Source organism: Salmo salar, chromosome 21 (assembly GCF_965601325.2).
Source record: "Salmo salar chromosome 21, fSalSal1, whole genome shotgun sequence".
In the NCBI taxonomy this organism is placed as follows: Eukaryota; Metazoa; Chordata; class Actinopteri; order Salmoniformes; family Salmonidae; genus Salmo; species Salmo salar.
Window position 1 is genome coordinate 4,834,378 of NC_138311.1, and position 27,826 is coordinate 4,862,203.

At 42.2% G+C, this 27,826-nt stretch overlaps 1 protein-coding gene across 3 annotated transcripts in view; it reads right to left on the bottom strand.

The window, feature by feature from the left end:
• Positions 1-360: 360 nt before the first annotated feature.
• Positions 361-27,826, bottom strand: part of nalcn (sodium leak channel, non-selective) — a 363,467-nt gene continuing 336,001 nt past the window's right edge. For all 3 annotated transcript variants that reach the window (XM_014163790.3, XM_014163789.3, XM_014163792.3), the window contains 16 exons: positions 27,661-27,781; positions 27,287-27,385; positions 26,905-26,998; positions 22,781-22,887; positions 21,322-21,396; positions 21,053-21,172; positions 20,799-20,867; positions 20,358-20,506; positions 19,832-19,925; positions 13,421-13,553; positions 11,889-12,004; positions 11,472-11,629; positions 11,041-11,191; positions 5,684-5,830; positions 5,344-5,455; positions 361-5,016 (listed from right to left, as the gene is read on the bottom strand). In XM_014163790.3, the coding sequence (XP_014019265.1) occupies positions 4,874-5,016; positions 5,344-5,455; positions 5,684-5,830; positions 11,041-11,191; positions 11,472-11,629; positions 11,889-12,004; positions 13,421-13,553; positions 19,832-19,925; positions 20,358-20,506; positions 20,799-20,867; positions 21,053-21,172; positions 21,322-21,396; positions 22,781-22,887; positions 26,905-26,998; positions 27,287-27,385; positions 27,661-27,781 (1,888 nt within the window). In that variant the 3' untranslated portion in view covers positions 361-4,873. The remainder of the gene's footprint in view (positions 5,017-5,343; positions 5,456-5,683; positions 5,831-11,040; positions 11,192-11,471; positions 11,630-11,888; positions 12,005-13,420; positions 13,554-19,831; positions 19,926-20,357; positions 20,507-20,798; positions 20,868-21,052; positions 21,173-21,321; positions 21,397-22,780; positions 22,888-26,904; positions 26,999-27,286; positions 27,386-27,660; positions 27,782-27,826) is intronic.

A 27,826-nucleotide genomic window follows, 5' to 3' on the forward strand; every position in this document is an offset into this window, starting at 1 on the left:
ACTTTCAGATGAGACTGAAATAAGGTGACGATTAATATTGACTGCTATTGATGTAAAATATTACTAGGTCTTTCAGAGTTTATTCGGAAGATAACAGCTCTATAAACACTCTTTCGTGGTGCCCCGACTTTCTAGTTAATTACATTTACATGATTAGCTCAATCAGGTAATATTAATTACAGAGAAAGGATTTTATAGAATAGCATGTGATATCACTTAATCCGGCATAGCCAAAGACACGACAGCTGTAATTTGTAAACGGTTCACCCAATATGGATGAAATTATTTGTATCATTTCAAATCTAAAGTGCTGGAGTAAAAGAACCAAAACAACAACAAAAAAAGTCACTGTCCCAATACTTCTGGAGCTCACTGTTGGTGCCAAAAGGCCTTTATTTGAAATTATGCAATACTGTACAAACAAACCAAAATGGATTTATATGCTATAGTTCATAAAATATATCTGATATTTTTGCCCACATAATTACACACATAAATTAATTTAATCTGAAAGAACATTCACAGTCGTACCAACATATTTCCTTTCACCCTTTAATTATAACAATTTTCATTTGGGTTGTTCTACTACAGAACAAGAAACCTGGATTCGCAAAGAATTAAGTGGCTATAAGCAAACTGACAGTAAGTGAACAATGAAACACTGGAGACTGGGAGAGACACAGGCACAATTAACAAAGACAACAGGGGAATCACACTGAATTATAGCTATAAAGTTCAAGCATTTCAATCATCATATTTCATAAATTAAAGTTATAGCAACAAAATATAATTAATATGTATCCATTGTTTTGGTGTTGTATTGTATAGCTATATTGTAATAAAATAATCTCTCAAGACGATATAATAGCAAGATGACACAATGTCCTGTAGCTTGTAGACTTGATCATTTATATGACTCTCATTTTGTATTTCCCGATAAACACTCCCTGACATTCACAACTAAAAGGACAGTGATGCTAATCACAGGTTGTTGTGACAGGGTACCACATAGAGGTTCTGTTTAATGGACAATATAAAAACATCCTGCATAGAAAAACATCAACATGGAAAAGTACAGATGTCAATGGGACTCTAAAATCAGTGGTTCCAAAACTTTGCATTGAGGCATTGACCCTTTTTGATGTTCTTGTGAGCCACCAAACCAGGGGAGAACGACTACCCCCTCTCATTGAAGCCACAAAGTTCAAGGCCGACCGCGATACTGCAGGCATTGTTTGCAGAAAACAGGATCTCCACTTACAGTGAATGGGAAAAGGGCAATCTTTGTGAAGACAATCATGGTACCACTAATTGGTTCTATTACGCCAGATGCATGTCCTTGAACCAATTGTTTTAAAATCGCACACAGAAGAAGTTATGTGGACAAATGACCCCCACGATGAAATCGGGAAGGGGAGGGGGACTCTGGATCTGTCTCCGTTTGTTAGTATGTTTGTTACACGCAATATCTCAAACAGCACTGGCCAGATTTGGACAAAACTTATTGAATGATGCGTCTTGCCATAGAGATCAGTAATTTACAAAATTACACTGTTTGGCCAGATGGTGGCGCTATAACAAGCAATTGAAAATGCAATCTTTGAATGGTCACATCGCTAACCCCATTTGACCTAAAGTCATGAAATTCAGTACATAGGTCCCTCTCCTCACAAGGAATACATTTGCCTCAGGGAGCCATAAGCTCTGCCATGACGGATTTTCCCGAATTCAGAATTTTGTGGAAAAAAAACTTAAAACGCTACTCCTCTGGCACCGAATGACCGATCTGCACGAAACGTGATCTTAAAACGCTACTCCTCTGGCACCGAATGACCGGTCTGCACGAAACGTGATCTTAAAACGCTACTCCTCTGGCACCGAATGACCGGTCTGCACGAAACGTGATCTTAAAACGCTACTCCTCTGGCACCGAATGACCGATCTGCACGAAACGTGATCTTAAAACGCTACTCCTCTGGCACCGAATGACCGATCTGCACGAAACGTGATCTTAAAACGCTACTCCTCTGGCACCGAATGACCGATCCGCACAAAACTTGATCTTAAAACGCTACTCCTCTGGCACCGAATGACCGATCCGCACGAAACGTGATCTTAAAACACTACTCCTCTGGCACCGAATGACCGATCTGCACGAAACGTGATCTTAAAACGCTACTCCTCTGGCACCGAATGACCGATCTGCACGAAACTTGATCTTAAAACGCTACTCCTCTGGCACCGAATGACCGATCTGCACGAAACTTGATCTTAAAACGCTACTCCTCTGGCACCAAATGACCGATCTGCACAAAATGTGATCTTAAAACGCTACTCCTCTGGCACCGAATGACCAATCTGCACGAAACGTGATCTTAAAACACTACTCCTCTGGCACCGAATGACTGATCTGCACGAAACTTGATCTTAAAACGCTACTCCTCTGGCACCAAATGACCGATCTGCACGAAACGTGATCTTAAAACGCTACTCCTCTGGCACCGAATGACCGATCTGCACGAAACTTGATCTTAAAACGCTACTCCTCTGGCACCGAATGACCGATCTGCACGAAACTTGATCTTAAAAAAGCTACTCCTCTGGCACCGAATGACCGATCTGCACAAAACGTGATCTTAAAACGCTACTCCTCTGGCACCGAATGACCAATCTGCACGAAACGTGATCTTAAAACACTACTCCTCTGGCACCGAATGACTGATCTGCACGAAACTTGATCTTAAAACGCTACTCCTCTGGCACCAAATGACCGATCTGCACGAAACGTGATCTTAAAACGCTACTCCTCTGGCACCGAATGACCGATCTGCACGAAACTTGATCTTAAAACGCTACTCCTCTGGCACCGAATGACCGATCTGCACGAAACTTGATCTTAAAAAAGCTACTCCTCTGGCACCAAATGACCGATCTGCATGAAACGTGATCTTAAAACGCTACTCCTCTGGCACCAAATGACCGATCTGCACGAAACTTGATCTTAAAACGCTACCTCTCTGGCACCGAATAACCGATCTCCACGAAACGTGATCTTAAAACGCTACTTCTCTGGCACCGAATGACCGATCTGCATGAAACTTGATCTTAAAACGCTACTCCTCTGGCACCGAATGACCGATCTGCACAAAACGTGATCTTAAAACGCTACTCCTCTGGCACCGAATGACCAATCTGCACGAAACGTGATGTTAAAACACTACTCCTCTGGCACCGAATGACTGATCTGCACGAAACTTGATCTTAAAACGCTACTCCTCTGGCACCAAATGACCGATCTGCACGAAACGTGATCTTAAAACGCTACTCCTCTGGCACCGAATGACCAATCTGCACGAAACGTGATGTTAAAACACTACTCCTCTGGCACCGAATGACTGATCTGCACGAAACTTGATCTTAAAACGCTACTCCTCTGGCACCAAATGACCGATCTGCACGAAACGTGATCTTAAAACGCTACTCCTCTGGCACCGAATGACCGATCTGCACGAAACTTGATCTTAAAACGCTACTCCTCTGGCACCAAATGACCGATCTGCACGAAACGTGATCTAAAAACGCTACTCCTCTGGCACCGAATGACCGATCTGCACGAAACTTGATCTTAAAACGCTACTCCTCTGGCACCGAATGACCGATCTGCACGAAACGTGATCTTAAAACGCTACTCCTCTGGCACCGAATGACCGATCTGCACGAAACTTGATATGTGGCATCATTGGGAAAAGTTCTCAACGCATTCCTTTCCAGACTAGTACCTAAAACAACGCGGCTGCTATTGACCAATAAACATTCACACGGGCGTGGTCTGGCACATAAATGCATTTAAATCAGTTAAGGATATCCTTATTGTAACAATATTTGGTACACATGTTCCAAACACTGTTTAAACTGTTCAAAGATATGCAAGAACAATCATATCGACTACACGGTGGTGCAATAACAGGTACATGTTTATATCTCTTGATCTGTTTGACTAAGTGATTAAATTTGGCACCCATGCTCAGGGATATGAGTCTAGCTTACCCAAACGATTTATCAAACACCACTGGCCCGAGATTGACTAAACTTGGGTGAATGATGCATCTTGCTACATAGATCCGCCATTTCCAAAATTACACTGATTGGCCAAAGGGTGTACTATAGTAATCAACTGTACGGGCATAAGTCACATGCAAAATCTCAGATACCACTTGGCGATTTTCATTAAACTGAGAATGATGAGTCTTGCCATACAGATCCATCATTTACAAAATTACATGGATTGGCCCAAGGGGGACGCTGCATCATTCGTGGGGGACGACATGTTTACACTCAATGAGAGGGGGAAGCACTGAGCTATCCTGCAATGTCACGTCCTGGAGTAGCTCAAACTGCGTATGTTATGTATTCTTTAGACGCCATATTAACTGACATTTTTGGCTTCAAATGGGCTATTGAGTCTTCACATAGGAATTAATGATGCCATGGGATTGGCTTTGTACATTCATATACAGTCTTTAAACCAAACATCTAAAGCTTTGTTTCTAACGATCAACGTTCTTGAAATGGCCTTAACTGCAACCCAAGAGACATTTTCCTGTGTCCACAAGCCACCATTTTGAGAAAAACTGATCCTAACATCCCACAGACGTAAGATGGCTGCTGATGGAGAGACTTGTGAGAAGGATGTCCACGCTGTCACTTCCCCAATCATTCAAGTATGAATGGGATATGCTTGAAAAAACCTTGAAAGAACGTTTCAAGAAACGTTTCAACCACCAGAGTACTGTATTGACACTATTGAGCTATAGTAGTCTAACCTAGTTCTCGTTCGATATGTGAGCGTGGTTGAATTTTCTGAGTTTCCCCTTTAAATATCTATGAGGTCATCACCACTCTCGTCACTCTCAACGGTCAGCTGACGCGTCCACCATTTCTTGACCTCTGACCCCGAGGAAGCTTCGTCACTCACAGGGTTCATCTTACACACCATGGACTTGACACTGGTACGACCTGGACAGATAGAGAGAGAAGAGATTTGGGTAATGGAAAAACAATATGTGAGAATCTGTTGGCATACAGCTTTGCTCCAATGTTATTTTTCTAGATTCCTAGGCTTTAGTCACACAGATGACATGGTTCGACACACATTGACACTGGTCAGTCACATTGGTTTCGTGAGCACAGAATTGATCTTTGTTGACACTGCACACACACACACACACACACACACACACACACACACACACACACACACACACACACACACACACACACACACACACACACACACACACACACACACACACACACACACACACACACACACACGGTACTGACCTGCAGGTAGTCTCCACTGACCCAGTTTCCTCTGAGGGCGTTCTGAGGAGTCCTGTCTGTATCCCCCACGGTCTGACAGAGTAGGACTCAGCAGCTGTTGGAGACCACTCAACTACAGGTAGGTAGGTGCAGAAAAGTTTTGTAGTACATGTATGAAACATTGTATCATTTCCTGTTAAGAGCATTCACCCAAAAAATTATACTGCAAGTTTCTTACCTGGCATATGTGTACCTACTACAGACTGTACAGAAAATCTTACTATAGAAACTCTACCATCTTATCCATCTTGCTGGTGTGTGGTGTGTGTGGTTCAATTAATGTCTGCGCGCGTGTGTGTACCTCTGGCTGTGTTGAATGGTCCTGGTTAGCGTTGATGTCCTCACTAGGCAGGGTGGTCTGTATGCTGGGGGGGTTGAGGAAGCGACTGAGCTCCTGCTGCTGGCTCTCTCTCAGGCTGTGGATGATGCTGCACGACTGCTGCTGCTTCTGTAGAGGGAGAGACAGGGAGAGTGAGTCTTCAAAGGACACTATACAGCACAGAACAAACCGCAAAAACTATGGAACAGTGTATTCAAACATGACTTCTGTGTATTCTGTAGGGGAAGTGACAGGGGAGTGGATTCTCACAAAACTAAACAAAACAATTGGTTCTCTCAAAATACAAAACTACACAATTGGCAGTTCCTTCAAGCATGACTGTTGCTGTTACTGTAGGAGAAAGAGTGCAGTGGGTCCTCACAAACTGCTACTGTACACAGCAGACTGTTTTGTTAAGCAGCGGGTCCTCACAAAACACCTTACAGCACAAGGCAGTAAGTCTACAAAAACAATCAACTCGCTTGGTGTGTGTTTGTGTGTGTATATACAGTTTAAGTCGGAAACTTACATACACCTTAGCCAAATACATTTAAACTCAGTTTTTCACAATTCCTGACATTTAATCCTCGTAAAAATTCCCTGTCTTAGGTCAGTTAGGATCACCAATTAATTTTAAGAATGTGAAATGTCAGAATAATAGTAGAGAATTATTTATTTTAGCTTTTATTTCTTTCATCACATTCCCTAGGGGGTCAAACGTTTACATAAACTCAATTAGTATTTGGTAGCATTGCCTTTAAATTGTATTACTTCAGTCAAACCTTTTGGGTAGCCTTCCACAAGCTTCCCACAATAAGTTGGGTGAATTCTGGCCCATTCCTCCTGACAGAGCTGGTGTAACTGAGTCAGTTTTGTAGGCCTCTTTGCTCGCAAACACTTTTTTAGTTCTGCCCACACATTTTCTAAAGGATGGGGTCAGGACTTTGTGATGGCCACTCCAATACCTTGACTTTGTTGTCCTTAAGCCATTTTGCCACAACTTTGGAAGTATGCTTGGTGTCATTGTCAATTTGGAAGACCCACTTGCAACAAAGCTTTCACTTCCTGACTGATGTCTTGAGATGTTGCTTCAATATATCCACATAATTTTCCTACCTCATGATGCCATCTATTTTGTAAAGTGCACCAGTCCCTCCTGCAGCAACGCACCCCCACAACATGATGGTGCCACCCCCGTGCTTCATGGTTTGGATGGTGTTCTTTGGCTTGCAAGCGTCCCCCTTTTTTCTCCAAACATAACGATGGTCATTATGGCCAACAGTTCTATTTTTGTTTCATCAGACCAGAGGACCTTTCTCCAAAAAGTATGATCTTAGTCCCCATGTGCAGTTGCAAACCGTAGTCTGGCTTTTTTATGGCGGTTTTGGAGCAGTGGCTTCTTCCTTGCTGAGCGGCCTGTCAGGTTATGTGGATATAGGACTCGTTTTACTGTGGATATAAAGTGAGGGAAAAAAGTATTTGATCCCCTGCTGATTTTGTATGTTTGCCCACTGACAAAGAAATGATCAGTCTATAATTTTAATGGTAGGTTTATTTGAACAGTGAGAGACAGAATAACAACAAAAAATCCAGAAAAATGCATGTATAAAATGTTATAAATTGATTTGCATTTTAATGAGGGAAATAAGTATTTGACCCCCTCTCAATCAGAAAGATTTCTGGCTCCCAGGTGTCTTTTATACAGGTAACGAGCTGAGATTAGGAGCACACTCTTAACCTGTTAGGGCTAGGGGGCAGTATTGACACGGCTGGATAAAAAAACATACCCGATTTAATCTGGTTACCACTCCTACCCAGTAACTAGAATATGCATATACTTATTACATATGGATAGAAAACACCCTAAATTTTCTAAAACTGTTTGAATGGTGTCTGTGAGTATAACAGAACTCATTTGGCAGGCAAAACCCTGAGACATTTTCTGACAGGAAGTGGATACCTGATGTGTTGTATTACCTTTAAACCTATCCCATTGAAAAACACAGGGGCTGAGGAATATTTTGGCACTTCCTATTGCTTCCACTAGATGTCACCAGCCTTTACAAAGTGTTTTGAGTCTTCTGGAGGGAGATCTGACTGAACAAGAGCCATGGAACGATGATGGCCCATTAGACACCTGGCGCGCGAGTTCATGTTGGGTACCCTCGTTCCAATACGTTATAAAAGAGTATGCATTCGTCCACCTTGAATATTATTCATGTTCTGGTTAAAAAAGGCCCTAATGATTTATGCTATACAACGTTTGACATGTTTGAACGAACGTAAATATATTTTTTCCCCTCGTTCATGACGAGAAGTCCGGCTGGCTTAGATCATGTGCTAACAAGACGGAGATTTTTGGACATAAATTATGAGCTTTTTTGAACAAAACTACATTCGTTATGGACCTGTGATACCTGGAAGTGACATCTGATGAAGAGAATCAAAGGTAATGGATTATTTACATAGTATTTTCGATTTTAGATCTCCCCAACATGACGTCTAGTCTGTATCGCAACGCGTATTTTTCTGGGCGCAGTGCTCAGATTACTGCAAAGTGTGATTTCCCAGTAAGGTTATTTTTAAATCTGGCAAGTTGATTGCGTTCAAGAGATGTAAATCTATAATTCTTTAAATGACAATATAATATTTTACCAATGTTTTCTAATTTTAATTATTTAATTTGTGACGCTGACTTGACTGCCGGTTATTGGAGGGAAACGATTTCCTCAACATCAATGCCATAGTAAAACGCTGTTTTTGGATATAAATATGAACTTGATAGAACTAAAAATGCATGCATTGTCTAACATAATGTCCTAGGAGTGTCATCTGATGGAGATTGTAAAAGGTTAGTGCATAATTTTAGCTGGTTTTATGGTTTTGGTGACCCTGTCTTTGAATTGACAAAACATTACACACAACTCTTGTAAATGTACTGTCCTAACATACTCTAAATTTATGCTTTCGCCGTAAAACCTTTTTGAAATCGGAAAACGTGGTTAGATTAAGGAGATGTTTATCTTTCAAAGGGTGTAAAATAGTTGTATGTTTGAAAAATTTGAATTTTGACATTTATTTGGATTCAAATTTGCCGCTCTTGAAATGCACCGGCTGTTGATGGAGTGCACCACGGGTGGCACGCTAGCGTCCCACCTAGCCCATAGAGGTTAAAGGGAGTGCTCCTAATCTCAGTTTGTTACCTGTATAAAAGACACCTGTCCACAGAAGCAATCAATCAATCAGATTCCAAACTCTCCACCATGGCCAAGACCAAAGAGCTCTCCAAGGATGTCAGGGACAAGATTGTAGACCTACACAAGGCTGGAATGGGCTACAAGACCATCGCCAAGCAGCTTGGTGAGAAGGTGACAACAGTTGGTGCGATTATTCGCAAATGGAAGAAACACAAAAGAACTGTCGATCTCCCTCGGCCTGGGGCTCCATGCAAGATCTCACCTCGTGGAGCTGCAATGATCATGAGAACGGTGAGGAATCAGCCCAGAACTACACGGGAGGATCTTGTCAATTATCTCAAGGCAGCTGGGACCATAGTCACCAAGAAAACAATTGGTAACACACTATGCCGTAAAGGACTGAAATCCTGCAGCACCCGCAAGGTCCCCCTGCTCAAGAAAGCACATATACATGCCCGGCTGAAATTTGCCAATGAACATCTGAATGATTCAGAGGACAACTGGGTGAAAGTGTTGTGGTCAGATGAGACCAAAATGGAGCTCTTTGGCATCAACTCAACTCGCCGTGTTTGGAGGAGGAGGAATGCTGCCTATGACCCCAAGAACACCATCCCCACCGTCAAACATGGAGGTGGAAACATTATGCTTTGGGGGTGGTTTTCTGCTTAGAGGACAGGACAACTTCACCGCATCAAAGGGATGATGGATGGGGCCATGTACCGTCAAATCTTGGGTGAGAACCTCCTTCCCTCATCCAGGGCATTGAAAATATGTCGTGGATGGGTATTCCAGCATGACAATGACCTAAAACACACGGCCAAGGCAACAAAGGATTGGCTCAAGAAGAAGCACATTAAGGTCCTGGAGAGGCCTAGCCAGTCTCCAGACCTTAATCCCATAGACAATCTGTGGAGGGAGCTGAAGGTTCGAGTTGCCAAACGTCAGCCTCAAAACCTAATGACTTGGAGAAGATCTGCAAAGAGGAGTGGGACAAAATCCCTCCTGAGATGTGTGCAAACCTGGTGGCCAACTACAAGAAACGTCTGACCTCTGTGATTGCCAACAAGGGTTTTGCCACCAAGTACTAAGTCATGTTTTGCAGAGGGGCCAAATACTTATTTCCCTCCATTAAAATGCAAATCAATTTATAACATTTTTGACATGCGTTTTTCTGGATTTTTTTGTTGTTATTCTGTCTCTCACTGTTCAAATAAACTTACCATTAAAATTATAGACTGATCATTTCTTTGTCGGTGGGCAAACGTACAAAATCAGCAGGGGATCAAATACTTTTTTCCCCTTACTGTAGATACCTTCGTACCTGTTTCGTCCAGCATCTTCATAAGGTCTTTTGCTGTTGTTCTGGGATTGATTTGCACTTTTCGCACCAAAGTACGTTCATCTCTAGGAGATAGAACACGTCTCCTTCCTGAGCGGTATGACGGCTGCATGGTCCCATGGTGTTTATACTTGCCTACTATTGTTTGTAAAGAAGAACGTGGTACCTTCTGGCGTTTGGAAATTGCTCCCAAGTATGAACCAGACTTGTGGAGGTAAAAAAAAAAAATCTGAGGTCTTGGCTGATTTCCTTTGATTTTCCCATGATGTCAAGCAAAGAGGCACTGAGTTTGAAGGTAGGCCTTGAAATACATACACAGTTACACCTCCAATTGACTTAAATGATGTCAATTAGCCTATCAGAAGCTGCTGAAGCCATGACATAATTTTCTGGAAATGTCCAAATTGTTTAAAGGCACAGTCAACTTAGTGTATGTAAACTTCTGACCCACTGGAATTGTGATACAGTGAATTATAAGTGAAATAATCTGTCTGTAAACAATTGTTGGAAAAATTATAATATATACTGTATATATACATTACGAGTCAAAAGTTTGGACACACCTACTAATTCCAGGGTTGAAATAACACGTATGGAATCATATAGTAACCAAAAAAGTGTTACTACATGATCCACCGCCCAAAGCACGTCCAGCCAACTTGACACAACTGTGGAAAGCATTGGAGACAACATGGGCCAGCATCCCTGTGGAATGCCCTGATGAATTGAGGCTGTGCTTAAGGCAAAAGGAGGGGGAGTGCAAGTCAATATAGGATGGTGTTCTTAATGTTTGGGTCTCTTACAGCACGGATGCGTTTGAGGCACTTCTTGAGCCACATGCGTATGGTCTGCTTGGCCACCTCTTCTTCTATGGTGTACTCCAGCTGCTCTCTAGCCAACAGCTCCTCCAGCTGTAGAGACTTCCTAATATCCACTGAGCGGTATGACAACATACTGCAGAAACACAGGGGGACATGGAAGAGAAAGAATGGTAGAAGAATGAATAGATGAGCACTCTATACGTAACTGTGGGCTAAAATACATCCTAATAAACGTCAACTATAGAATGTTTTACAAGGACTAAATAGGTCTACAGAACAATATGGAAACACAATGTGGGAAACAATACAGCCCCACACACAAAAAAACCTATATAAGGATTAAGCATGTGTGTTTGGTGTTGTCACCTGTGCACGTTTTGGAAAGTGTGTCTATGTGTGTGTGCTGTTGTCACCTGAGCACGTCGTGGAAGGTGACGTCTCCTCCGTTGTGCAGCCTCTCCATCTCATAGCACATGTGTTTGAACAGCAGCTTGTCCTTATCCAGGTCTACCTCTAGCCTGCCCCTCAGCAGACGCAGCAGGAACTTCACCCGCGATGTTGGGATCACTCCCTGAGAGAGAGTGGATAAAGGTCACCCCACCTGTCCAGACTTTTCTTTCCCTCCCTCCATACCTCCAGCTCTTCTCCACTTCCAACTCTTGCGTCTCCACATGGTTCCTTCGCTATCATATCAGTTGGTTTCTCCCGCTCTCTCTGTATCTCTCCTTTCTCTCACTCTCCCTCCATCCATCTCTCCAGCTTTCCTCCACTTCGAAACCTTACCTCCCCACAAGGTTCCCTCTCTCTCTCTCTCTCTCTCTCTCTCTCACCTCTCTCTTGTCGTCCACATTGTTCCAGATAATCTGAAAGTGTCGGAGGTCGTTGTAGCTCAGTAGCTGGTCCTCCTCAGTGGAGTAGAAGAGAGAGAAGTTCTCCACGATGATGGCTACAAAACACACACATATCTGGGGTTATCTCACGTGTCTGAACATTTCAATGTAGTATACTTACATCCAGCAGATATGTCTGGGACACAACAATGACATCTCATGCAAGAGTTAATTACATCTAGAATTTTCTACCATACTGCCTTTTACGCCTTAAAAACTGAAGAGATGGCTCTAGTTATGTTTACTGATTTTGATTTGATTTATCATCTTTGATACAGGATTTGGCATTTATATTTCGAAGTTGGATGCTAGCACGTTAGCACGTGGGGCGCACTGACAGGTGTCACCTCGGTAGTCAGTATATATTATACCTGTTCTAGTTGGTCATCTCGTTAGTGGAAAGATGCTTTACCTGTGCTGGCCCAGGTGCTATTTAAGAGTGGCTGGCTCAGTGCTCCAGTGGTCTTGGGAAACGTGGAGGGTTAACACCTTTAGTTGGCTCACCAAATTTGATTTCTAGACGAATACTCCTTTATCTGATCTTCCCTGTTTTCGTTTTATTCCACTTTTTGGTTTGCTTCCTGTCTTTAAGTTTGGTGTGGTTTTTTCTTTTGTTAGCCTCTTTTTGGGCAAATTTAGTGGGCGCTCATGTCATTTAGGTCCCAGTTGCTGCTAGTCAACTTTCAGTGGACACCCTCATGAGTCTTTCAGAACTCCTCTTATAATCCCACCTGTTTCATTTTGGTTATTGTCAGTGACTCTTTGTTAGTTCTCTAGCAACAATTCTTGTTTTTCTTTCTGGGGAACATAACACCTTTCATGGCATATTCTCCAACTAGCATTGGAGTGGTCGAGGGACCATACCTGGGCTTCGCTAATGGCACCTGCAATTAGATGTTTATAGCCTTCAGTAAATGGATTGTGAATGATAGCTGACTGGTGAAATGTTATACATAGCAATTTCCCTACAACACTAACAGCATCAAGCACTGTAGGCATCTAAGGGACAAGTTGCGCTAACAGACACAGTCCATGAAACCACAACGATATATATATGCCAGATCATATTCAGGGGGAGATGGAGAGAGATGGATAGCTAGAGTTGATGTTGGCTCGCTTCCTAAACTCCCCTAAAATTAATTTAGACTCTGCCAATGTTCTTACTCACACACACACCCACACAGGTGGACCCAGATTTCTGCATGGCAAGGTTTGATGATGAGGTCAGTAATAACAGTGCTAAACTGTCATGGGGAGAGATTAAACCGTTTATTGTGCTTTATGAGATAGTCACACACGTCTCGTACCACAGGAAATGAAATATGGGCCTGAACGATGATAGAGGAAATTGTCCTTTGCGTGAGTGGCTTACGTACGCACATGCACGCTCGCACACACACCCCATATGGAAAGGCTTTATTCAAATGTTATAAAGTCAAGCTTATATGATTAGGGCACACACACACACTTACCCACGAGGAGGTTAAGCATGATGTAAGCAATGATGACATAGAAGGAGCAAAAGTAGATGAGTGCCCCTGCGTAGTTCCCACAGTCCGTCTCCCAGTAGCGATGATTATCGGGGGTACAGAAAGGAGGCTGCACCTGAAGAGGGGAACATCCCAAACACGATGTTATCAACATGAGGCCCCACACTACAATGTGAACCCACAGAAATAATTTAAATATATTTCGTTATCTAATTCCGCTGGAGCCAACGTTATGAAAATGTATGCATCCAAGTCGCTTTGGATAACACTGTCAGCTAAATGGCATATATTATTATATTACATTAAACAAAAATATAAACGCAACATGTAAAGTTTTGGTCCCATGTTGGTCTCATGAGTTGGAATAAAAGATAACCGAACTTATCCATACTCACAAAAAGCTTATTTCTTTCAAATTATGTGCACAAATGTCTTTACATCCCTGTTAGTGAGCATTTCTCCTTTGGCATCCACCTGACAAGTGTTGCATATCAACAAGCATGATCATTACACAAGTGTATCTTGTGCCATGGACAATAAAAGGCCACTCTAAAATGTGCAGTTTTGTCACACAACACATCGACTGAGACCAGCCACCCTGGTTGATGAAACAGTGGGTTTGTACAACCGAAGAATATCTTCACAAACTATCATAAACTGTCTCCGGGGAGCTCATCTGCATGCTCGTCGTCCTCAACAGGGTCTTGACTTGACTGCAGTTCAGCGTCGTAAAACAAACTTCAGTGGGCAAATGCTCACCTTCAATGGCTACTGGCACGCCGGAGAAGTGTGCTCTTCATGTACACTACCGTTCAAAAATGTGGGGTCACTTAAAAATGTCCTTGTTTTTTAAAGAAAAGCACATTTTTTTTCTCCATTAAAATAACATCAAATTGATCAAAAATACAGTGTGGACCTTGTTAAATGACAATATAATATTTTACCAATGTTTTCTAATTTTAATTATTTAATTTGTGGTGCTGACTTGACTGCCGGTTATTGGAGGGAAACGATTTCCTCAACATCAATGCCATAGTAAAACGCTGTTTTTGGATATAAATATGAACTTGATATAACTAAAAATGCATGCATTGTCTAACATAATGTCCTAGGAGTGTCATCTGATGGAGATTGTAAAAGGTTAGTGCATCATTTTAGCTGGTTTTATGGTTTTGGTGACCCTGTCTTTGAATTGACAAAACATTACACACAGCTATTGTCAATGTACTCTCCTAACATAATCTAACTTTATGCTTTCGCCGTAAAACCTTTTTGAAATCGGACAACGTGGTTAGATTAAGGAGATGTTTATCTTTCAAAGGGTGTTAAATAGTTGTATGTTTGAAAAATTTGAATTTTTACATTTATTTGGTTTCAAATTTGCCGCTCTTGAAATGCACCTGTTGTTGATAGGGTGCACCACGGGTGGCACGCTAGCGTCCCACATAGCCCCAATAAGTTAATGTTGTAAATGACTATTGTAGCTGGAAACCATCCCTCCTGTGTTCCAATGGCACGTTGTGTTAGCTAATCCAAGTTTATCATTTTAAAAGGATAATTGATAATTAGAAAACCCTTTTGCAATTATGCTAGCACAGCAGAAAACTGTTGTCCTGATTAAAGAAGCAATAAAACTATTATTGTTCTGAGAAATGAAGACTATTCCATGCAAGCAATTGCCAAGAAACTGAAGATCTTGTACAACACTGTGTATTAGTCCCTTCACAGAACAGCGGGACTGGGAGACTAGTCAGGCTTGAGGGAAAGATGTACGGAGCAAAGTACAGAGAGACCCTTAATGAAAACCTGCTTTAGAGCGCTCAGGACCTCAGACTGGGGTGAAGGTTCACCTTCCAAATGGACATCGACTCTAAGCACACAGCCAAGACAACACAGTAGTGGCTTAGGGACAAGTCTCTGAATGTCCTTGAGTGGCCCAGCCAGAGCCCGGACTTGAACCAGATCAAACATCTCTGAAGAGACCTGAAAATAGCTGTGCAGCGACCTTCCACATCCAACCTGACAGAGCTTGAGACGGTCTGCTAAGAAGAATCGGAGAAATTCCCCAAATACAGGTGTGCAAATACAAGCTTGTAGCACCATACCCTAGAAGACTTGAGGCTGTAATCGCTCCCGAAGGTACTGAAGGTTCAAGTACTGAGTTAAGGGTCTGAATACTTATGTTAATGTGGTATTTCAGTTTTGTATTTTTTTTATCAATTAGCAAACATTTCTAAAACCTGTTTTTGCTTTGTCATTATGGGGAATTTTGCGTAGATGATGAGCATTTTTTTCCATCAATTTTAGAAAAAGGCTGTAACGTATCAAAATGTGGAAAAAGTCAAGGGGTCTGAATACTTTCCGAATGCACTGTATATACAATTTAAAATATTACATGACATTACATTTCATAACACCTTTCACAACAAATAAGTGTGTTCCTTCAGGCCACTAGTCTACTACCACATATCTACAATCCAAAATCCATGTGTACATGTGTGTAGAGTGCGTGTCTTATCATGTGTATGTGTAAGCATGCGTCTGTATGTGTGTCTCTTTACAGTCTCCGCTGTTCCATAAGGTATATTTTATCCGTTTTTTTATCTGATTCATCAGTAACCTGTTGTGGAATAGAGTTCCATGCAGCCATGGCTCTATGTAGTAGTGTGCGCCTCCCATAGACTGTTCTTGACTTGGGGATTGTGAAGAGACCTCTGGTGGCATTTCTTGTGGGGTATGCATGGGAGTCCGAGCTGTGTGCTAGTAGTTTAAACAGACTCCTCGGGGCATTCAGCATGTTAACACTTCGTACAAAAACAAGTAGTGATGAAGTCAATCTCATTTGCCAATCTCGCCAGCCATGCTGCTCTGTTCTGAGCCAATTGTAATTTTCAGAGGTCCCTCTTTGTGCCACCTGACCACACAACTGAAGAGTAGTCAAGGTGAGACAAAACTAGGGCCTGTAGGTCCTGCAGGTCCTGCCTTGGTGATATTGCTGTTAAAAAGGCAGAGCAGCACTTTATTATGGTAAGACTTCTCACCACCTTAGCTACTGTTGTGTCAAACATTTTTGACCATGACAGTTTAAAATCCAGGGTTACTCCAAGCAATTTAGTCACCTCAATGTGCTCAATTTCCACATAATTTATTACAGGATTAAGTTGTGGTTTAGTGTTTAGTGAATGATTTGTCCCAAATACAATGCTTTTAGTTTTTGAAATGTTTAGAACTAACTTATTCCTTGCCAACAATTCTGAAACTAACTGTAGCTCTTTGTTGAGTGTTGCAGTAATTTCAGTTGCTGTAGCAGCTGATGTGTACAATGTTGAGTCATCCGCATACATAGCATACATATACACACTGGCTTTACTCAAAGCCAGTGGCATGGCATTAGTAAAGATTTTAAAAAGTAAGGGGCCTAGACAGCTGCCCTGGGGAATTCCTGATTCTACCTGGATTATGTTGGAAAGGCTTCCATTAAAGAACACCCTCTGTGTTCTGTTAGACAGGTAACTCTTTATCCACAATATAGCAGGGGGTGTAAAGCCATAACACATATGTTTTTCCAGCAGCAGACTTTGATCTATATTGTCAAAAGGCACACTGAAGTCTAACAAAATAGCTCCCACAATCTTTTTATTATCAATTTCTCTCAGCCAATCATCAGTAATTTGTGTAAGTGCTGGTGCCTGTTGAATGTCTATCCCTATAAGCATGCTGAAAGTCTGTTGCCAATTTGTTTACAGTAAAATAGCATTTTATCTGGTCAAATACAATTTTGTCCAAAAGTTTACTAATGGTTGGTAACAGGCTGATTACTAACTCAAATGCCAACCAAAGGGGGCTTTACTATTCTTAGGTAGCGGAATTACATTTTCTTCCCTCCGGTCATGAGGGAAAACAATTTCAAGTAGGCTTAGATTGAAGATATGGAAAATAGTAGTGGCAATATCGTCCGCTATTATCCTCAGTAATGTTTCATCCAAGTTGTCAGCCCCCTATCCCAAAGAAGTTAAGCAGGCTTTACATTTACATTTTAGTCATTTAGCAGACGCTCTTATCCTGTTTGGGATAGGGGGCAGTATTTTCACGTCCGGATAAAAAAACATACCCGATTTAATCTGGTTACTACTCCTGCCCAGAAACTAGAATATGCATATAATTAGCAGATTTGGATAGTAAACACTCTAAAGTTTCTAAAACTCTTTGAATGGTGTCTGTGAGTATAACAGAACTCATATGGCAGGCCAAAACCTGAGAAGATTCTATACAGGAAGTGCCCTGTCTGACAATTTGTTCTCCTTCTAGGGCATCTCTATCAAAAATACAGCATCTCTGCTGTAACGTCACATTTTCTAAGGCTTCCATTGGCTCTAGGAACGCGCCAGAAAGTGGAATGAGAGCTCTCCAGTCTCTGGGCGAAAAACAGCAGGGTTTTTTGTGAGTGGTCCTTCTGAGAACAATGACACTGAGGCGCGCGTGCACGAGACGACTCCATTTTTTTCTTTCAGTGTTTGAATGAACACAACGTCGCCCAGTTGGAATATTATCGCTATTTTACGAGAAATAGCATAACATTTAATTTTAAACAGCGTTTGACATGCTTCGAAGTACGGTAATGGAATATTTTGAAAATTTTTTTCACGAAATGCGCCGGCACGTCACCCTTCGGATCCTGACTTGAACGCACGAACAAAACGGAGCTATTTGGATATAACTATGGATTATTTCGAACCAAAACAACATTTGTTGTTGAAGTAGAAGTCCTGGGAGTGCATTCTGACGAAGAACAGCAAAGGTAATCCAATTTTTCTTATAGTAAATCTGAGTCTGGTGAGGGCCAAACTTGGTGGGTGTCAAATTAGCTAGCCGTGATGGCCGGGCTATGTACTCAGAATATTGCAAAATGTGCTTTCACCGAAAGCTATTTTAAAATCTGACACCGCGATTGCATAAAGGAGTTCTGTATCTATAATTCTTAAAATAATTGTTATGTTTTTTGTGAACATTTATCGTGAGTAATTTAGTAAATTCACCTGAAGTTTGCGGTGGGTATGCTAGTTCTGAACATCACCTGCTAATGTAAAAAGCTGGTTTTTGATTTAAATATGAACTTGATTGAACAAAACATGCATGTATTGTATAACATAATGTCCTAGGAGTGTCATCTGATGAAGATCATCAAAGGTTAGTGCTGCATTTAGCTGTGGTTTTTGTTTTTGTGACATATGCTTGCTTTGAAAATGGCTGTGTGATTATTTTTGGGAGGGTACTCTCCTGACATAATCTAATGTTTTGCTTTCGTTGTACAGCCTTTTTGAAATCGGACAATGTGGTTAGATAAAGGAGAGTCTTGTCTTTAAAATGGTGTAAAATAGTCATATGTTTGAGAAATTGAAATATTGCATTTTTGAGGTATTTGTAATTCGCGCCACTCTATACCATTGGATATTGGTGAGGCGTTCCGCTAGCGGAACGTCTGTCCCTAACTTAACCAGAGCGACTTACAGTAGTGAGTGCATACATTTCATACCTTTAAAAAAAAAAAATTGTACTGGGCCCCCGTGGGAATCGAACCCACAACCCTGGCGTTGCACACACCATGCTGGCGTTGCAAACACCATGCTCTACCAACTGAGCCACAGGGAAGACACAGGGAAGATCTTTATAGCAGGCTTAACCCGCTTAACCTGTCTGTTAAGCGGGATGATGCTCTAGATCGACATGTACAACAGACAGTGTTTTCCAGTTCCTGCCAATATCCAGCAATTGAAGAGGAGTGGGACAACATTCCACAGGCCACAATCAACAGCCTGATCAACTCTATGCGAAGGAGGTGTGTCACTCTGCATGAGGCAAATGGTGGTCATACCAGATACTGACTGTTTTTTTATCCACACCCCTACTTTTTTTTAAAGGTACAGTATATGTGACCAACAGGTGCATATCTGTATTTCCAGTCATGTGACATCCATAGATTAGGGCCTAATGAATTTATTTCAATTGACTGATTTCCTTATATGAACTGTAACTCAGTAAAAATGTTGAAATTGTTGCATGTTCGTTTATATTGTTCAGTGTATATTGTATTATATCTCTATTGAGTAGACATATAAACTGAACAATAAAAACAACAAACCCTCTCGAGTCATGAACTTTGGTTTGTTTACTTGAAATAATACTGTAACAATATATCCCTTCTTTCCAAAGAAGTCTATGTTGAGAAATGCCTCTTTTTCTACATGGTTACCTTTTAGACCTGACTTTGTCTTGTGCTTTTTACGTAACAGACAGAAAAGTATTACACTACGCTTTCTGTTTCGTAAGTCTTGACTAGTTTCCCCTGAAGACGCTGCTGTGTACACATGAAAAATGAAATAGGCCAGCTCTTACCATGCAGTCATGCATGATCTTATTCCAGTCTTCCCCAGTGACAATACGGAACAGAACCGTGATGGCCTTGCCTGCCGTGGAGAAGTTAGCATGCCTGTCATTGAGAAAAAATGTAAACAAATAAAGTAGCACACACACACACACACACACACACACTTTAGAGAGAATGAGTCATCGGTGTGGCTGCAGACTTCTCAAACTCCCACTATTTCTCCACTAGAGGAGGCTGTGATGGTACAACAAATCGAATAAGTGACACTTGCTCTTCAAATCTCTACAGTAATCAGAGAGGTTACCATGTGGAAGATAGTAGAAATGATGACGAGAACGGAGAATGAGAAGGGAGCAGAGTCAGGGAAATGAAAGGAGAGGAGAAAGGTAAAAAGGAAGAAAGGAAGGAGGAAGACTAGGAGGAGTGGGAAGAAGAGTCGAAGTTAGGAAAGAGACAGAGGACAAGGAATAAGTGTGAAAGAGGTAGAAAAGGGGATAAAAACAGAGAGGAAAGAAAGAGGCATAAGCCTCTCACCTGTTGATGTTCTCTCCGTATTTGACGGTTCCGAATAGGACGACTCCAGCGAAGGCGTAGCAGAGGAGGAGGAGGAACATTCCCACGATGATGAAGAAGCTTTTATACATACTGACCACGACTGTCAGCAGTAGCATCTTCAGAGTCACCTACAGACAGATTATAGCATTAAAGAGACCACCCAGAGTGCAAAATGGTTGCAGGAGTATTGTTACCCCCTTTTTTAGCAACCAGCAAAAATAAATAAAACTGAGATTGTAACAGATGGTTGTAATTTGAGTTATATGATCTATTCAACCAGAAAAACAGTTTACAACTCTAAATAGTTTTTTTTGCCTGCTGGGCAAGCTAGTAAATAGGGAAAAAATATTTGCAACAGTTTCGTTCAGTAATATGCACTGCACTGTAAGTTCCATTAGGCTTACAGTGGGCTATACTTACATGCTTCCCACAGATGGTGAAGAACCTGAAGACGATCACACAGGTGCCCATCATGTAAGTATATGCATTCTACAGGAGAACACTGTGATCAGCCATTTACTAATTATACACTAATCTTCCCAATATATTAAGTCATAACTCGAAAGAAGTACAGAATAGTTGTTAGAAAATGCACTAGTTCCAGGAAAGAACAAGTGTTGTAAAGAATAGCTTGTATATCTGTATTTATACTGTGAGTGTGTGTGTCCCCTCACCAGTAGAGCAAAGTGCAAGACTATCCAGATGACTCCCAGTATTGTCACCAGTAAATCGTAGCGGTTCCGTCTGCTCTGCCAGTACCCCGCCGGGGACATAGCTATGAACTTCATCGTCACCTGGTTACCACAACAACAAAATCCATTCGCATTATAGTCACATTGCTTTTATAATACTGTACCTTTGTCACACAGGGCAATCCTGCCTTGAGATCCATGTGCATAGTATTCCATGCAAATTTCCCATTGACATGCACCCAGACTCTTACCTCTAACACAAAGATAATGGTGAAGACCACTGACATGGTAGCAAGTGGCATTGTTACTGGGTCATCTACGTCCCACTGAAACACACGCATTTCACATAAAAGCTGATGTTCAGCACAATCCAGCACCACTCTTAAATCTCCCTCTTTAAGCTCATTTTAATTGATAGTATATGTAGTGATGCACGGGTTGAAATTCATAGCGTTTATTGAGGCTAGTGTCACTTAAAATAGACTGAGTGTACAAAACATTAGGAACACCTTCCTAATATTGAGACGCGCCCCCTTTTGCCCTCGGAACAGCCTCAATTTGTCAGGGCATGGACTCTACAAGGTATTGAAAGCACTCCACAGGGATGCTGGCCCATGTTGACCAATGCTTCCCACAATTGTGTCAAGATGGCTGGATGTCCTTTGGGTGGTGGACCATTCTTGATACACACGGGAAACTGTTGAGTGTGAAAAACCCAACAGCATTGCAGTTCTTTTGTTGTTGTATTTTTCTCCCCAATTTTGTGGTATCCAATTGGTAGTAGTTACAGGCTTGTCTGATCGCTGCAACTCCCATACGGACTCGGGAGAGGCGAAGGTCGAGAGCCATGCATCGTCCGAAACACAACCCAACCAAGCCGCACTGCTTCTTGACACAATGCCCATTTAACCTGGAAGCCAGCTGCACCAATGTGTAGGAGGAAACACCGTACACCTGGCGACCGTGTCAGCGTGCACTGCGCCTGGCCCGACACAGGAGTCGCTAGTGCGCAATGAGACAAGGACATCCCTGCCAGCCAAACCCTCCCTAACCCGGACGACACTGGGTCAATTGTGTGCCACCCCATGAGCCTCCCGGTCGCAGCCGGCTGTGACAGAGCCTGGCCTCGAACCCAGAATCTCTAGTGGCACAGCTAGCACTGCGATGCAGTGCCTTAGACCACTGCGCCACTTGTGAGGTGCATTGCAGTTCTTGATGTAAACCGGTGTGCCTGGCACCAAATACCATACCACGTTCAAAGGCAGTTAAATATTTTGTCTTGCCCATTCACCCTCTAAATGGCACACAAATACAATCCATGTCTCAATGCTTAAAAATGTAACCTGTCTCCTCCCCTTCATCTACACTGATTGAAGTGGATTTAACAAGTGACATCAATAAGGGATCATAGCTTTCACCTGGATTCACCTGGTCAGTCTATATCATGGAAAGAGCAGGTGTTCCTAATGTTTTGTACACTCAGTGTAGACACCCTTTTGTAAGTTATTGATTAAAAATGTCAGTTTACTTCTTGAATTGACTGACTTCAAATTGAATTGATTGCAACCTTGATTTTCACTGTATTACATCGGGCCGAGCGGTCCGGGCCAATTCTGTGAAATTGCGGATGGGTGTACTGTAGGTAAGAAAATAGCTGAGCAGCACATCACAAACAGATAGAAAATGAACGTCTACATCAGACAGCCTCACCTTGACAGACAGCAGCACTGACTGGGCCAAAACCAGCACAGCGATACCCCGTTTGAAGAAGGGGTGCTGAGTGATGTCATACATCTTGGCACGGAACCCTGCATTCTCTGTCGGGGGAGAGAGGAGTGAGGATCAACACCAGACCAGACCCAACCAGCAGGGTGAATCCCAATAGCCTAAATCCTTTCCTCATCACCTCTCCTTAGGAGATGATTATGATGCTTTCCACTATAGATAGAGCTCATACTATAGCTGTACAACTGAATGTTTTCTAGACCTGAGCCACATTCAGTAAGCAAACATGGAACATTGCAGATAGACATGTCATGAATAAAACTGACATGCTTCCTTATTCTATGTCAGAGAAGCATATTTACTCCACAGTATGTATTTCTATCTCAACATTCCACAACATTGTGCCCTGCAGAACCCAAGTACCCCCAGCCATTTCACTGATAAAATTAGTTTGAGAAAACAGAAATCAGACAGACTGCCTATGTTTATGTTGGACTATAATGTTGCTGGCACACAAACAGGTCAGTATTTCTCGATGTGCGAGTCAGTGTGTGTCAGATTATGTCCTCCTTATATTACTGTCACGTCCTGACCATATACTTAGGTTTTTTTGTATTATATTTGGTCAGGACGTGGCAGTTATGTTTGGTTATGGTATAGTGGGGTTGTGAGTGTTGGGGTAGGTTCTAGGTTAGGTATTTCTATGTGGAGTTTAGTGAGTGTATGTCTGTTGGGTTAATTGGGGTTGGGACTCTCAGTTGAAGGCAGGTGTTGTCTATCTGCCTTTGATTGAGAGTCCCATATAGTGGGGTGTGTTTGTGTTTGATTTTTGTGGGTAATTGTAATTTTGCACTGTGTTTCGTTTCACCTGTGAAACTGTCACCTTTCTCCTCTGCGTGTTTATTTTGTTTTGTCGTTTCCATCTAAAATAAATATGATGTGGAACAGTCAACCTGCTGCGTATTGGTCATCGAGTGATTTCGACATATCTTCCGATGAGGGAGAATACGAGGAATGTGACAGAATCACAATTCTAAAATAAAGTTGATTAACTATGACTGTGATGATTCTGCCTACAACCCAGAACCGAAGGAGTCTGCTTACAGCCTGGGACCGACGGAGTCGGCCCACGAACCAGAACCAAAGAAGTCTGCCTACTGTCCTAAGCCCAACAGGTCTGTTGGACAGTAGGCCAGAACCGGAGCCACCTCCAATATAGGTGGGTTGGGGAGGGGGGGTGTAGCACTGTGCCGTCGTTGACGGCAGCCACCCTCCCTTCCCTCCCTTTAGTTAGGAGGTTAATTGTGTGTTGTTTTTTTTTGTTTTGTTTTTTTCTGTTGGTTTTGTGCATTCAGTGTATGCACCTTTAGGGGGGGGGGGTAATGTCACGTCCTGACCATACACTTAGGTTTTTTTGTATTATATTTGGTCAGGACGTGGCAGTTATGTTTGGTTATGGTATAGTGGGGTTGTGAGTGTTGGGGTAGGTTCTAGGTTAGGTATTTCTATGTGGAGTTTAGTGAGTGTATGTCTGTTGGGTTAATTGGGGTTGGGACTCTCAGTTGAAGGCAGGTGTTGTCTATCTGCCTTTGATTGAGAGTCCCATATAGTGGGGTGTGTTTGTGTTTGATTTTTGTGGGTAATTGTAATTTTGCACTGTGTTTCGTTTCACCTGTGAAACTGTCACCTTTCTCCTCTGCGTGTTTATTTTGTTTTGTCGTTTCCATCTAAAATAAATATGATGTGGAACAGTCAACCTGCTGCGTATTGGTCATCGAGTGATTTCGACATATCTTCCGATGAGGGAGAATACGAGGAATGTGACAATTACCCATTTTTTCTATCCAGTATCGTAAATAACATCCTACGACCGACGAATTATCAACTTTTACAGCCAGCAATAATATTACTTGGAAACCAACAAAAAAATCAAAATCGGATTATGGGCTGCAGTGGAAAAAAATATTTGCAATCTTCTTGGAATACGATCTACAGCTTGTCAGTAGAGTCTTATTTTAGTTCATTTAAAAATATGAGTCTCATATGCAGGGCCAGATTAAGAAATCATAGGCCCCTTCCCGGCACACCATCATTTTTGTAAACAAATCCGTGTACCAAGACGCAATTTGATGTGTGGTGAATTTTCTGTTGAAGAAAAATCCCCTTTCTAATAGAGCCATAATAACATTTGTGATGTGGCATAGGCTACAGTTGAGCAAAGGCGTTTTTAGGACTTCCACACATGTTTTAACAGTGAGAGCGGGCTCCTGTGGTTGGATAAAAAAATATTAAAAGAAATAACAACATTAAATACTATATTAAAATAAATAATAATGATGTTACTGGCGTAGTAACATTAATTTATTATGTACTTTATAAAAATATATATATTAATCAGTTACCCAACCAAGGCAGGGCCCCCCAGTTACCAACGTGGACCCCTACATCATCTCCTCCCCTCATCTGATGATTATACTGTATATATAAAATAATAAAACATATATATTTTTTATTGATGCCTGGTCCCTGCTCATATGCTTGACTTTGAAACATTGGCACCAAATAACATAGGGGAAAAAATCCTACTGTAAATCATTGTTAATACTTCATGTGTTACTGCTCATAGTCTCCTGAGTTAGCAGGACAAGCATGTTAGCCTCATCATTGCTTTAAGAGCAGCCTCATCATCTCTTTCTATACTGTATTTAACTAATGAAAGGTCATTCATAACAGGTGGATGTGAGTACCAGGTAGGCAAAATGAGACCTGTATGTACTGTATACCTCAGTTAACACTAGCTCAGCCCAAGCCCCAGTAAACACTAGCCCCGCCCCAGTAAACACTAGCTCAGCCCAAGCCCCAGTAAACACTAGCCCAGCCCAAGTAAACACTAGCTCAGCCCAAGTAAACACTAGCTCAGCCCAAACCCCAGTAAACACTAGCCCAGGCCCAGTAAACACTAGCCAAGCCCCAGTAAACACTAGCCCAGCCCCAGACCCAGTAAACACTAGCCCAGCCCCAGACCCAGTAAACACTAGCCTAGCCCCAGACCCAGTAAACGCTAGCCCAGCACCAGACCCAGTAAATGCTAGCCCAGCCCCAGTAAACACTAGTCCAGCACCAGTAAACACTAGCCCCAGCCACAGTAAACACTAGCCCAGACCCAGAAAACACTAGCCCAGCCCTTATTCTGCAGCCTCAGCCAATGTTAGCCCATCCCCAGCCCAGTATAACCCAGCATCTCAATCAACCAATAGATTTTAACAGCAAGATTGATCAGCTGCCTCTCTACCGCAATGCTGAGTTTGCAGAATGCAGACACTTCTGAATAGAGAGGAGGAACCGGAAACGATTTGGCCAAGCAAGCCTCCCTCAGCTCCCTAACACTGGGTTGAGCTGCACATTGTGAGTAAGTGTGTGTGAGTGAGTCAGGCCAGAGCCTAAGGTTTTTGGATGTGGATCAGAGTGGAGATTAACACAGTTCTACCCAGCAGAGCCGCTGACTAAGACTGAACCATTGATTTTCTCTTTGCTCTATACTAACTGGCTATGTGGTGCCTATTCCCTACACTGATTCCCATGCACTTCTCCTTTAATTCCACTGTTCTTCTTGTTCTCACTCCTTCATATATACACCTCTGCAGTTAAAACAGCATAACAAGCTGTGTAGATCAGTGTGTATTACCATGCTGAATTTGGTATGATGTAACTGGGTAGAGGATATGTTTGTGTCAAAAGGAAGTGACCTAAGCAAAGAGCTGAGCTGTGATGCTCAATTAGATCAGTAGAAGCAATCGATCATTATTATAACTTATACTCTTGTTGAAAACAGTTAATTCTCTCTCTGTGTGTGTGTGTGGACTCAATTAGTCTTTGCGTAATGAAATAGTGTATAAGCTGTACTCTATCACAGGGGGTGAGTTAGTGGATGAGCATTTTAATGTCACTAGAGAGTCAGTGATTTAAAACTCTGTCGCTGATCAGAGGAGACAGAGAGCTTATTAGGACACACTAGACAGAGAGAGATATGAGAAGAAAAAATAGAAGAGAAGAGAGAGAGAAACAGACATTTTATTTATTCTCTCTCTCACACACACATACACACACACCTGGGCGTGGGGGGAGGTGGAGAGGCTGGGCAATCTTCAGTCGACTCTTCAGGTCCTCCCACCTCCTCTGGTCCACTGTCAGCAGAGCAGTACCCTGGGGAGGAAAAATACACACACAGGCCCCAGCACAGGTCTTATGACGGCGTTTTAAAGGCTTTATGAATCAATTTGAGAGGAATACTAATCATTATTGTCAGGGAGGTGTACAAGGCAGGTCACCCATGATACAAGTCAGTATTCGAGGTGTACAGTCTCCAGCTACGCCATGCCAGTACATGATTGTGTTCAACTTTGTTGAAACTGGGAAAAACGCACAGAGCACAGAATTGTGCTTACAATCTGAAACAAATTCTTGTTTGAAGGATTGTTTTGGATCTCTTACCTTGTTCTCATTGAAGTTAGCGATGACCACTCCGACAAACAGAGTGAGTCCAATCATACAGCCCAGAAAGACAAACACGTGGATGTAGATACCATGGATCTGCAGGGAGAGACAAAGGTGTGTCATTACTTCTTACAATGTATGTAGGATCCAGTATTATCATCAACCAGAGAGGGGAAGAGAGAGAGAGAGGAAAAGAGAGAGGAAGAGGAGAAGAAAGAGAGAGAGAGAGAGAGAGAGAGAGAGAGAGAAGAAAGAGAGGAAAGAGAGACAGAGAGAGAAAATAGGGAGAGAGAGAGACAAAGTCAGAGATACAGAGAGAGAGAGAGAGAGAGAGAGAGAGAGAGAGGCAAAGAGACAGTAAAGGTGTGTACCGGTCCAACGCGGTGAATGATGACATCACGGACCTCCACCCAGCCTTTGAGTGACAGGACCTCAAACAAAGCCAGCATGGCATTACCCACATTGTCAAAATTAAAGTTGCGAGGGTTGGCCCTGAAAAAAATGTATTATAATTAAAACATACTTTATGCAGTGAGT